Below are 13,032 nucleotides of genomic sequence, written 5' to 3'. Positions count from 1 at the left end.
CTATTAAAAATCATTGGTTCATTGATGATGTCCAAAAAAGAAGCATATAATCTTTCCTTCATTATTATTTTCTTTATTGACTCATTGTCGAATAAAATTAGATAGACGAGTAACAATATGATTTTGAGCTTTATTTCATCTATCCGACTGAAGTTTGCAAAATTAAGGCGGACTGTTCAAAATTTAGGTTCAACTCGATTGGAAAAAAAATGCATCCTGCTCATTTCCAACACAAATGATATTGCAAACACAATAAAAAGATATCAAAGATTAAATAAAATATTTAATAGGAATAGTCAGCCTACCCAATCTGAGGTCAAAGGTACTTTACATATAAAGAAACATATGTAGGCCTATCACTTCCTGCCAGGCACAAGGAGAAGATCATCTTATTTAAATTTACAAGGATTACCGTTCTGTCAGTGCAAAAAAAAAAAAAGAAGTTGAAATATCTCAGGTCAAAAATGATTCTGGTTCATGTTTTAATTTTTTGTCCGTGCTCTACTGATTGCAACCTTGAACCAATTTTCCAATCACATGTACGCACATATTGGTACCGTCACATCATCATTTGAGACACAGGTGTGTAGTCCGTTCATTGAATGGGATAACTAAAATGATAGATAGATAGATAGATAGATAGATAGATAGATAGATAGATAGATAGATAGATAGATAGATAGATAGATAGATAGATAGATAGATAGATAGATAGATAGATAGATAGATAGATAGATAGATAGATAGATAGATAGATAGATAGATAGATAGATAGATAGATAGATAGATAGATAGATAGATAGATAGATAGATAGATAGATAGATAGATAGATAGATAGATAGATAGATAGATAGATAGATAGATGCTTTATTGATCCATAAAATACATAAATTAACAGATAGACATCGGACACCACTAAAACAGAGAGGAAGAGAATAGATCTGATTAGATTAAACAGATAGGTTAATAATACGAATTAATAATATTAAATAAATGAACAATAAATAAACAATAAACTTATTTTATGCGCTCACGCAAAGAAATGTGACGTGTATCGCTTCCCTTAGATCTACAGCAACATAGCTGGTGAATAAATGTGATGTGTGCGAGTGCTAAGGACCATGCATGTTGATGGCTGACGGTCCGGCTCTCTGTTGATTACACCGCTCCCCAGCAGTAGGTCACACAGATCAAGGCTGTTCTTGCTCCTGTGGGACTTACAAAGTTCTGGTTTTATTGGAGGCGATCTGAGGCCATCACATATCTCCAATTCATTGTGCAGAATCTGTTTTTTTTACAGTGTTCATTCATTTTGGTATGAAAGAACATGCACTGACCTCCGGTATTATTGTACAAAAAGTTTCAAAAGGTTGAGTTATTTCATTATAGGTCAATTCTGATTTTTTTTTAAACAGGTTTTTGGTATCTGACCAAATGCTAATGTAGTTAATCATGATACAATGTTCAATAACACAAAAACTAATTCACCAAGTATTTTTAGCTAAATTATTTTGTAATTATTTTAGTCATGAGAACTTTAACTATGCCTTTGTTATGGTAAACTCTCAAAATACATATATATTAAAAGTGACTCACTATAAAGATTAAATAGCTTAAAAAGTTTAGTTTTGATCTTTTTTTGTTGATCCAATGACCACCTATACGTAAATACATTTAATGGGTTCCGTTAATATGGACCTTTCTTATGTAGTATAACGGTTTTATTCTTTGTTATACATTTCTAAAGTTATATTCTTATTTTTATCTTTCATTTGATATGAACACAAACAATCCAGATCCAACAATAGAGCTCAATCCCTGCTAAATATTTGACTGCGTGGATATTGTTACCCAATTGTATTTGGTGTAAATGTTCATGGAATATTGACAGAAAAGCAATCCTGTGCACAAATATTAAACAAAACTGATGAACAGGCAATTTCTTTGGAGGAGACAATAAGAATTGTTTTCCATGACAAAGTAAATGTCATCTTAACATTTTTTTTTTTAATTACATCTTACAATTTCCCACACACTTTACAAATGAAAAGCAATGAAAGAAATGCTTGTCCAGCCTATGACATTTTCCACGAGTAACTTTTGAAATAATCAAGTAATTTAAAAAAATATTTGTCGAAATAGGTTTGCCTAATTTTGGAAAATGTTCACTTACGGAGAATTATAGAAATCAATGATGTAGTGTGTAGTGAAATTCAAATTGGCGTTTTCTTACAGTCCAGACCTCTAGAAGTTTGGATTTGTTTTTTTATTTTGGCACTGTCGAGGCAAAGGTCAAGATTCTATATGCAGTGAAGCATTCATCTTTGCCCCTCAACTGAGCTCTGGCAAGATTGAGCCTTTGTGTCCTGCGCTCTGTATGTGCTGGGTTAATTTTTTTCCACAATGGAGCCAAGCAAACACAGAAGGAGGAGTGCCTGAAAGTGTGTTTGCGCGTGCGTGTGCGCGTGCATGTGTGTGTTTGTTTTTAAAAGACATTGGTGCAACCATTTTAACAAAGCAACTCCTATTGAATTAGATGTTCTAACCCCCTGCTTGCTAAATGGATTCCTGAAGTGGCTGTAGTTGGAGGCGTTCAATTGGATGCAACCTTGAGTCCTTTTTTTATGAGCTCTGTCGGATTTAAGTGCCAGTATAACACGAGCACTGAATGTGTGCTCCTTATTTTTTTTAAATTGAAGGCTCCCCCCATTGTATAGGCAATTAATGAAATGTTGGCAGCGAGGTTCAGGTGCTTGAAAGTTGCATTTTCTTTCTGCCTCTATCGCTCTACTTTTAATTACTTATAAAGGATAATTATCAGGGAAAAAATAGTAATGCTGTAGGCTTGCTCTTTATGCACAATGATGTATAATGCATGCTTTGAAATGAAACAGCAGCGGCCTTCAAACCACTACATTTCCAAACCTTTCTATGTTTGTTTAGCATGCCATATTGATGGTTTGGACTAACAATGGCGAGTGTTCCATTAACAATGCATGCCAATTCATTTCATCTTTACATGTGTAAACTTTGTCAATCAGGTCGGCAAGCAATAGGTACAACTGCTGCTTGGAGTGAATTTAAAGTTGGCTAATTGCCTCGCTAAAGACGTCTGCTGTTTCTCTTCAGTCTCGGTGAGCCGTCATCAATTTTAACATGAAGGAAGTTTATAACGCACTTTATTACAACGCACTCAGTTAAATGAGAGTCTTTACCAATAAGAAACCTTTTGATAAGTTCCGTGTTTATGTATTTATGTATCGTACCGTTCAGCCTATTGTTGCCTATTCTATTTTTATTTTAAATTGCCTTTCAAAATGACATGTCTGTTCTTGGTGTTGGATTTTATCAAATCAACTGCCCCCAAAAATGCAACTTATACTCCGGTGTGACTTATATATGTATTTTTCTTCTTTATTATGCATTTTTTGGTTGGTGCAACTTATATACTCCGGAGCGATTTATAGTCCGGAAAATACTGTATGTATGGGTCTATTTATGTCCTAAAATAATTTTAAATTATGACAAAAATTGTTTGTAATACAAAAGGCAAGTTCTTTTTATTTTTGGCTAATTTACTTTAGTTTTTTTTTTAGTTTTTTTTACTGTGCACACATTATACTATAAACTAATCCAGCTAAACCTTTTGTAGTACATTTTTTTCCAAATCAAGTACCCTCCCTCATCTGATTCTCAACCAATCTGGAAATCCATTTCCCAAGGGGAATTTACTTCTTCTTGTATCCCCATTTGCTATTTGTGTCAGCCTGCTGCACGGCCATGCAGGACTCATGCAGGCGCATCTCACAAAGCATGAGTGACGAGCTTCCAGAGTTTAAAAGCTTCACGTAGCACTGGCAGACACAACTTGGGGCTGTTTGTGTGATGGAAAGGAAAGCCTGTTTAGAAATTGACAGCATTACATTTGTGTGATTGTGTGTGCGTGTGTGTTTGCGCGTGTGTGTGTTTGCGTGTGTGTGTGAGTGATGTTGAGTGTAATGTTGCTTTCGGCAAGTTATTTATGTGTTTTTTCTACCCCCCCCCTTTTCTCTCGGCATCTACTATGTGGGGTTATCTTTGCACTCGGTCGGTCTGGAGCTGATGTCCACCCTTGGGGACGCACACAGCATGCATTTCTGAATATTTTCACCTGAGGCTGCACTTGTTAGAGTGTGCGGATAAATTTATATACATTATTTATACAAATTCAGAGCGAGTGAAGGCAGGCAGGTTGAACGCATTTATGGACCAAGAGGCCAGGCTCTGCAAGCCAAGCTCAAAGTGAAGCTAGCTGCTTTTCCAGCTATGACTGGCCGGCATGCATTATGCTGCATGAAAACATATCTATCAGATGATCACTCAATCCTTTTGTGTTATTGAGGGGGAAGGAAAATCGTTCTGGAAACCCTACAGTCTGGAAAAAAAGAAATATGGCAAATATTGTCACTTGGTTTGTATTGTAGGTCACTTCAAAGTCACAGGTAATGGGTCCGAATCTCAGCCCCAATCGTTACCTGTGTGAAGTTGTCATTGCAAGTTTTCTCCATGGACCCAAGCTTCAAATTTTAATTATAATAGTGTACCACATATTTCGCTCAGTCAGGTGGTATAGGCTGGAGTTGGCCTTGAACGCATAGATGGATGCCCAAGCTAATTTGACCATTTATGTGCCCCTAGGATTGTTTCATATATCAGAAAAGGGAAATTTTAGGAGTAGTAGTTCTCTGAGTTCAGCATAGATTTTCTTTATGTATGCCAAGATGTTTATTTTTAACGTAATGTGGATTTGAGTCTCAAACTTTCCTCCATTATCCTGAGTCATTATGGACATTTTACATATTCTTTGTATCAGCTGGCAAGTTCTGTTTGTGTTATTCATGAACTTGGTTTCTTTAGCTCCTGACTGTTTTAACTTAATGCTTTTGATTCTTCTGTTTCTTTAAAAAAACATTTTATGCAATACACTGTACATTGTTATTATTCATACTAACGACCTCCTGTATTCTTGAATGCAAATAAATGGTCCCGCCTCCTCCCACACAGGCCCTCCCTCCTGCACAAGTGGAGGGATCACCAGCTGATTGTAGTTTCCACATCCCCTTGGAGCTCGACTTTACTGCCTCTTGCTTCTCACCTAGAAGAAATTCAACTTCATCATAGAAGGGCCTAACTCCTCGAACGAGGACCATCATATTGAAATTGTAGGATCAATCTTTATTTGTGTGTGTGTGTGTGTGCGCACGTGTGTGTGTGTGCGCACGTGTGTGTGTGCGTGTGTGCGAGATATATATATATATATATATTTTAGCGTCTCCTGACCTTTCCTAATGACAACAGGGATTAAACATTTGTCTAAAGTCACTTTTTAGTCAGTGGTCTGTGTTCTGTACTGTGACAAATTAACACTTAAATGAAATAATGGAGCACCTTTGTGAACCCTTTGTGTGTGATAATGTTATTTACGTACATACGTATATATATCTTTTGTGTCCTAGAAAGTCTTTACGGTGCTCTTTATTTCTCATGTTTATTTCTCATGTTACTATACACTCATGTTACTTATACACCTTTTATATTCAACACATCTGTGTATATTATATAAAATGGTTTCACTTTCTTGTGTTTTTAAAATTGTGTCAAGTGTCAAACTTCAAAAACAAAGAATTTAATACATGATAACTTGGCATCTCACAATGTATGTGAAGGGGGCCAGTAATTCTTCTGAATTCTTCAGCCTTTTTTTTTTTTTTTTTACTCCCCAATTCTGCTGTAACAGTACAAGACTAAAACCACTTAAATAACGTCGTCCGGTACACAAAATATATCATTTTTGTTTTCGTCAAGTTATTGAACATTCAGATCAGTGTATTGTGCATGTAAAATTGCTTCTTTGGTTCCCAGTTTGTAAAAACAAAACAAGAACCTTCCGACTGTAGACAAATTTATTGTGGCGCCGAAACCTCACGTCATGTAACACAAAGATGGAACCCAAAAGACGCAATAAATTATCTTCATTATTAAGTGTAACCAGTGACATTCTGTACATCAAAAAGGTAAAGCACTCTAAATAATGAATAAAAGTTGTACAAAAAAGTGGAACAAGAAACTGAAACCTATACAGCAATACTTAAGAGACAGAGATGTTTGAATGCCAGCAGACACAAATGAATATTTTATGTGTGATTCCTTAATGATTTTAGTGTCTCACGACATAATTTAAGTACTGATTAAAACTCAAATTAAAGCACTGTACACACACGACAACAAGAAAGCAACTATTTTCAATGTCAACGCTGTCATCTTTTTAGGAAATCATTGGTTTGCAATTAATGCATCATCACATTTGTCTCCCTTATTACCACATGAATGTAAACACCTGTAATTATTCTTTTTTTGTGTGTTAATTTTACAACATTAATACTTTATTTATATATATTTGTACATATTTTCATTCACATCTGCACAGTTAGCTAGCATGGTAATGAAATAAGGCATGACTCACATAACTGTGACATCACAATATTTTTTTTCAGTTTTTTTTTTTTGCATTTTATTTTAAATAATACTGATTATAAAGGTTTTGTGTAATTTCCTTCATCTGCAGCAAGCTTTGGTCTTTCTGGGCGAAGGCTGGCTAGAACCACATCCAAAACCACAGTTTGTTTTGTTCCATTAGTTTTTGTTTAATAAAATTGTAAAATTAAGTGTTTTTGCAGGAAAAATGTCAATATGCTATTGTTTTTGCTGATATTAATAACTATATGTATTTAACATTTGACCCTCTGAAGTACATGAAATAAGGACACCCACTAAATTTCTTCTCTTACTGGAGTAGTACTGTTTTGATCATGGAGGGACATTTCTTTCTTACCTTAAGAGTCATTTCTCACATTTTTTGGTCAGGTCAAGCTGCCGCTGCTGTATCCATGAGTTCAGTGATCGCAGGTAAGGAGTCCGCTTTGGTCGACCACATGAATGCTTGTCTGTACAGTACCAACCAGAGCTAAAAGAAGCATTTAAACACAAGTCCGCATCCTATACAACGGTCTTTCTTAGTCACTGGTGTTATAAACATTGAGTCTTTGTTAAGTTCAAGTGTTCCTCTTGGTGTCCTGCGTGACTACACTTCTTTCCTCTTGTTCCTACGTGTGCACGCTCAGTTTGTGCAGATTTCACGAGTTTTTAACACAGCTTTCCGTCCTTTACAAAATCAACACAGGGCTGAGGTGGATTTAAATAAAAACAGGAGACTTTGGGCTGGAGCCTCATTCCTCACGAGGTCCAGCAGATGTTCCCTCTTAAGCTCTCTTGGCGTGGAGCATTTCAATGAGCAGATTGTTGCAGGGCACGTCGCCATTCAGGTGTTTGTAGTAAAGGTATTCTTCGGCCTGCAGGCTGATGGCTCGAACCTCTGGCAGCCGCAGGAGCAGCTGACCAAACTTGTCTGTTTGCTGTGGGTAGTTACACATGACGTAGTCCAACAGCGCCGCGTTCACCTGCTCCTGAACGCTCTCTACCAGGTGGAAGTTCTCCAGATTCTTCACATCTACACAAGTAAAAAGAGACAACATCACAGTCACTACATTTTTCATTAACCACATGACCATTCCCACCATGTCCTACTAAATGCAACAATTAATGTTTGATGGTTCTCAAACGACATCTCTGTTTAGCATGGCATTATGACGATAATGCAAAGCCAAAAATGAGTCACCCATAACCTAATTTGTTGAATTGTTTGGTTGTATGACAAAACAGGCTACTTCCCTTTATTTTGCTCAAAGCTATCTCTTGGGACTACCGTGTTGAAGGAATCAGGTGAAGGCATTAAAAAAAGGGATGGAGAGGAAAAATAAAGGTCCTCCTGAGATTAAATTCCCTTGAGTCAATAAATTATGTAGGGCAGACTTACAGCCATCCTTTTTTGTCATATCAAAACAATGTCATAATAAATAAGTGACTTCCCTAAGAAGTGAACATTTGCAGAGTGCAACAAGAGTGCTAGTGTTTTTGGTGTAGATTCTTGCCTTCATTGTTGGTTCCTGATGCAAATTCAAACTTTAACCCCCCCAAATCCTACCTGTGTGTGCTGCCACAAGCAATTTTCCTTGGAAATAACAATAATAAGCTCACTGGGGGCTCCTACAGATTATTGCAAGACAAGTGGAAAATGTGCTAAATGGATAATGGTGGACTACAGCGGTGTGTATTTGTCATGATCACGAAGTGCAGGGCTGAAGAATTTTTAATGAGATGGCAAAGCGACTATCCCGTGTCTGTGTGTGTGCGAGATCCTTTATTAATATATTTGACCTCAGGTTGGATGTGCTTATACAGGCTAATGGAGAACAACAGTGTGCCTGTTTCTCGTTGACACCTCCAGACACACACACACATGTGCAACCATGGAATAAATGCACGTATATGCGCACTTACTGACATCCCGTTGCATTCACTTGATCTCTCTTAATTCCCAGACATATATATGATTAGACGCTAAGCCTAGGAAATACACTTTCTCCCTCACTAGCATTGTATGACTCGCTAACACACCTACACGACTCAGAGCATTAGCAGGGAGGAGGGAGAGATAAATCAGCAGCTAATGAGGTCTAGAGTATGAGAAGCAGTTCCCTCAAGGCATTTCCATCTATGATGCACTCTACCATGCTATTGCAATCTGTATGCATGTGTGTCGGTGCTTTTGTTGCATGTGTGAGCTGGTGTGCATTGTGTGCATGCTCACCATGACCTCTGTGTGACACGGCGAGGGGCTAAATAAGGCCAAGACGAGGACAGGAAAGGGCTGTGCGTGTGTGGGGCGGTAGGAGGGGGTGACAAAGAGGGACTCCAAACATACACGACATGCTTTTTCCTGCTGTCACTCAGCTGTGTGACTCGCGGCCACACTTCTGAAACAGCGTCGGTGCTGATGCCAAGCTCTAATGAGGACTTACGTTCACTATAGGCACGAGTGTTGCGTAGGGATGTTATGTGCAGGTCAATGTGGAATAGAAAAATAAAACATTTGCAATGATGCATGAAAAAAAGTTACTGATTTGCTATAAAATGAGATAAAAGGCTGACTTTCTTTTTTCAGATCTGAAATGATGATCTATATTTGGAGTGTGTCTGTGGAAACTGTTGTCCGTTTGTCTAAAAGAACATGTGTGAGGTCAGAGGTTACAAATGTTGGACCCTAAAGAGAACCTGGCTCACAATCTCTGTTCAATTCATCCCTGGGGTGTTTTTATCCAACCATGCCTTTATGGACATTGCTTTGTACACACTGGAAGAGACAGGAGACTCCAAATCTGCTCCAGCCATGCAGGAGGCATAAAATAAATTTCCAAAATAGCTAGCTCTAGCTCGATCCTTTGATAATTGCAAATGCACAAAAATTTAAAACCCTAACCCTTAAGCCCTCTGACATGAGATCTTATAATTACACAAAATGCAACTACCTCAACCTGGAGGATGTCACATGCCCTTCTAAAATGTAGGCACAAAAACAGATGAAATTGAAAGGGATTTTTGCCACCTCCAAGCATTTCAAGTTCATTTAGTTTCATATTCCCAAAACAATGTCTGTGTGTTTTATAAATTGTTATCTGATGGTCATTGCATGACTGCCATAGTATTTGTTTAGTGTGATAGAACCAGTAAGCGGGAAAACCAATTAGCGAGAATAAACACTGAGCTACTCCAGCAACATGGCAACATAACTAAGATGAGACGGGCAGCGTGTGTGCGTGTATATGTGCATAGATAGTTGGGGGAGGGATTTACTACGAAGAGTTAAGTATGTCTCTCTGTCAAGCTGATTAGGGCGAAATTGAGGCAAAAGGGCCACATTTTAATTGCTAATTATCAGTAGTCCTTTTGAAAAAATAATGAATGAGGGTCTCCATATGAGGGGCTTGCTTTTTGTCTATAATTTGCAAATGTAATGAATAAAAAAAAATGATTAAAGAACAAACCCTCCATTTTTTTATGTGGTCAAAATAAATTATATTTACATAATGAGTGAGAGAGAGAATAAAAAAACACAAATCAAAAAGCAAACAGTTGATCACGAATCTCCAGACAGAGTCAGGTCGAAGCATTAAGTGTGCTAAGTGCTCTCCTTTTTCTTCACTACCTCCCCCTCACCTCAGCCACTTCTCTTCCCCCCTCCCTTCCTCTTCCTCTAACTCATCGTTCAGTCACAGTGGGACTAATTATCAAAAATTTTTTTACACATTAAACAGCCACAGTTCATCGCAGCGCTGCGTCCGAATACTCAAATGGAAACCCTGAGGTCCCGCAGAATACATTGTTCTATTTGACGGGTGATCACACTGAAGTCAGTGACCTAATGAAAAAGCACAGACACACACACAATTCTCCTCTCCGAACCCGCTGTGCCTTTTAATTAGACTTGAAGACTAGACGTTACCATGCTGCCAGAGTGTGTTTTTACTCTGTTATACTGCCCCCCCCCCCCCCCCCCCCCCCACACACACACACACAGACCCACACACACTCTCTTCTCCAACCTGCCCAAGGTAACACACGCAAACTCGTACAGTGAAGCCTTTAAAACCGAATCATTCAGTTCCGTGATATTGGTCTACTACATATGTCAATATTTAGAGTTGTCAAAATGAATTGACTAATTGACAATCAATTGATTATCAAATTAATTAATGACTATTTAAACCAGTAACTGAATATATTCCAAACAGGTTGGTGAGAAGAGTACATCAATCCCTCTCACAATATATTGCTTAATTGTTAATTGTTTTTTAGCACTAAATAAACAACAATTGGTTCATAAAGAATAATTCGGTTTTGTAATAGATTTGAATGAAAAACAAAATGTCATTATTTTATTCCATTAATTGATGGAATAATCAACTATAATTCCAAGAATAGTCAATAGTGACATCCCTATTAAGATTAAAAAGGAAATTAGAAAATCAATCGTTAAGACCATTAGAAATCTTAAGGCAATGTTGGAGATAATATGTTAACATTCTGAACTATTGACATCACTTTAAGAATTATTTTAATTCCACAATGTGTAACTTTAAAAAAAAGATTCTATCTGACAGTGTTTAACTGTTATACTTTTATTGTCGCTACAATATAAGCAAAACATCCAAGTTATCTTCACATATTTTTAGACAAATTCATGAGAAGTAGAATTCTAGTTTAGACTTTCCACAATACTGGTTTTTAATACATGAACTGATTGCCACTATAAGGCCACTTTGGCCTGGCACAATTTCTCAGAGACAATAATTTTTACTTCTTCCTTCATCACACAACAATTTACCGTCATGACTTTCCGGTACGAACATCCACCTGGCAGGGTAACATGACAAAATAACTCAATGTTCTTTCACTTTCAGTGTCCCAAATCAATAAATGTCCGTGTCACATGCTGCCGATTCACTCCTTTCAAATGTCACAACATCTGCTTCCTTCTGGGTTTCAAAACAACACATAAAAGCTGGCGGGCCATAAACAGATATTGAGTCAAGCGCTGTCAGTAAACCAGTAGACAAACAAGTGACTTCCGCCATCAGGCGCTGGCCTTCCAAAAGGCCTTTTATACGACCCTATCAAAGCTGGAGCACCTTTTACTACAACTACGGCACTTTCAAGAGGACTTGAACCAGAGTCCGGGCCTCTTTATTGCATCCCGCTTGTGTTGTTATCAGCTCAGCAATGTCCTGGGCTACTTTATTCATTATTAATCCATCGAGCAGTTTGGCTCCAATCAGAAAAGAGGGCGGGAACAAACGAGAACCTGATGACCGTTGATTCTGAGTAGGTTAAAGGGACCAAGTCAGGACTGTGCAGCTACATTTGGTGACACGTAGTGGTGTGTTTTCATTCACGTCTGCATCTGTGTGTTTGTACATGCGGCGCTAACAAATAGAGCAGCAGGGGCAATCTTAGCAAATAAACTCTTGGGACAAGGGGCAACAGCCGCATGGTTGATGTCATCGCTTAAGTAGCTCACTGAGTTATGGTACAGTGCCCTGATCCATTAGTTGAGATTGTGGTAGGATATCACAGCATCCTTCACCCCCAGCTTGGAACTCACGCTACCATAAACTTGTGAGACCAACCCCATACACGCACGCACGCACGCACACACACGCACACAGAGTTGGACAACATTCCCCTCAGCTCCCATCAATACTCTACTTACAATTCACATGAACATGCACCTTTCCTTAGCAGGAGATTGCGCTGCGCCATTAGGCCATTAAAGATCTTTTCTATTTATGCTTGCCGGCAAACGCGTTGCACCCTGGAGAACTCAGCACACTTGTTTTCCTCCGAGTCCCTTTTGGGGAATTCCTTTTCAACCACATAAAAACCAGGGGTGGTGCTGTGTGCGGTTCTTAACAATTAATTGGGTTTCTGTCAGATTCAGTGCACTGGAGACTAATGGGATACACAGACATGCCCAGTACACGGGAAGAGATTGAATCATCTCATTGAGCTCTAAGCAACTGAATGTTCATGTTTATTATGAAATAGACACTTATCAATTAAATTCTGAGCGCTCAATTAAGAATTGGCAAATGATAAATCATCAGGAATGGTCAAAAATATATTACTAATAAAAACTGAGTGCTCTGAGTAACACCATAATAACTGACATCAAAATGCATTTGTGTAGTAGGTCTAAGTGTTCACCTCACTCAGTGACAGTGTGAATGTATCTAAGTGCCCTGCGATTGACTGGCAACCAGTCCAGGGAGTTCTTTCACTCTAAGTCAGCCGGGGTAGGCCTCAGATCACCCTGAACAGGAGAGGTGGTCTGGAAAATAAATGGACAATTTAATTCCCCTCTAATAGTGACACAAAAATATGGAAGAGGAACATGGCTTGATAAATTTAAAAAGTTAAATACCGTATCATAATTTGGTCTTGAATAAGATGCAGTTTGCTTGGAGTAACCAGGAAATACTCCTTAATCTCACCTTTTGAGCCTTTTAAAGATGAATATTGTGCGTTATTTTCAGTGG

At 38.1% G+C, this 13,032-nt stretch overlaps 2 protein-coding genes across 2 annotated transcripts in view; one reads left to right on the top strand and one right to left on the bottom strand.

The window, feature by feature from the left end:
* Positions 1–6,107, top strand: part of LOC133167280 (adhesion G-protein coupled receptor D2) — a 52,725-nt gene extending 46,618 nt beyond the window's left edge. Inside the window, exon 24 of the mRNA XM_061297963.1 lies at positions 5,045–6,107. Within this exon, the coding sequence (XP_061153947.1) occupies positions 5,045–5,161 (117 nt within the window). The 3' untranslated portion in view covers positions 5,162–6,107. The remainder of the gene's footprint in view (positions 1–5,044) is intronic.
* A 416-nt stretch (positions 6,108–6,523) lies between these two features.
* The window catches only part of nr5a2 (nuclear receptor subfamily 5, group A, member 2), a 53,285-nt gene continuing 46,776 nt past the window's right edge, over positions 6,524–13,032 (bottom strand). Inside the window, exon 7 of the mRNA XM_061297964.1 lies at positions 6,524–7,547. Coding sequence (XP_061153948.1) covers positions 7,300–7,547 — 248 coding nt within the window. The 3' untranslated portion in view covers positions 6,524–7,299. The remainder of the gene's footprint in view (positions 7,548–13,032) is intronic.

Source organism: Syngnathus typhle, linkage group LG14 (assembly GCF_033458585.1).
Source record: "Syngnathus typhle isolate RoL2023-S1 ecotype Sweden linkage group LG14, RoL_Styp_1.0, whole genome shotgun sequence".
NCBI lineage: Eukaryota > Metazoa > Chordata > Actinopteri > Syngnathiformes > Syngnathidae > Syngnathus > Syngnathus typhle.
This window is presented reverse-complemented; position numbering and strand designations above follow the sequence as displayed.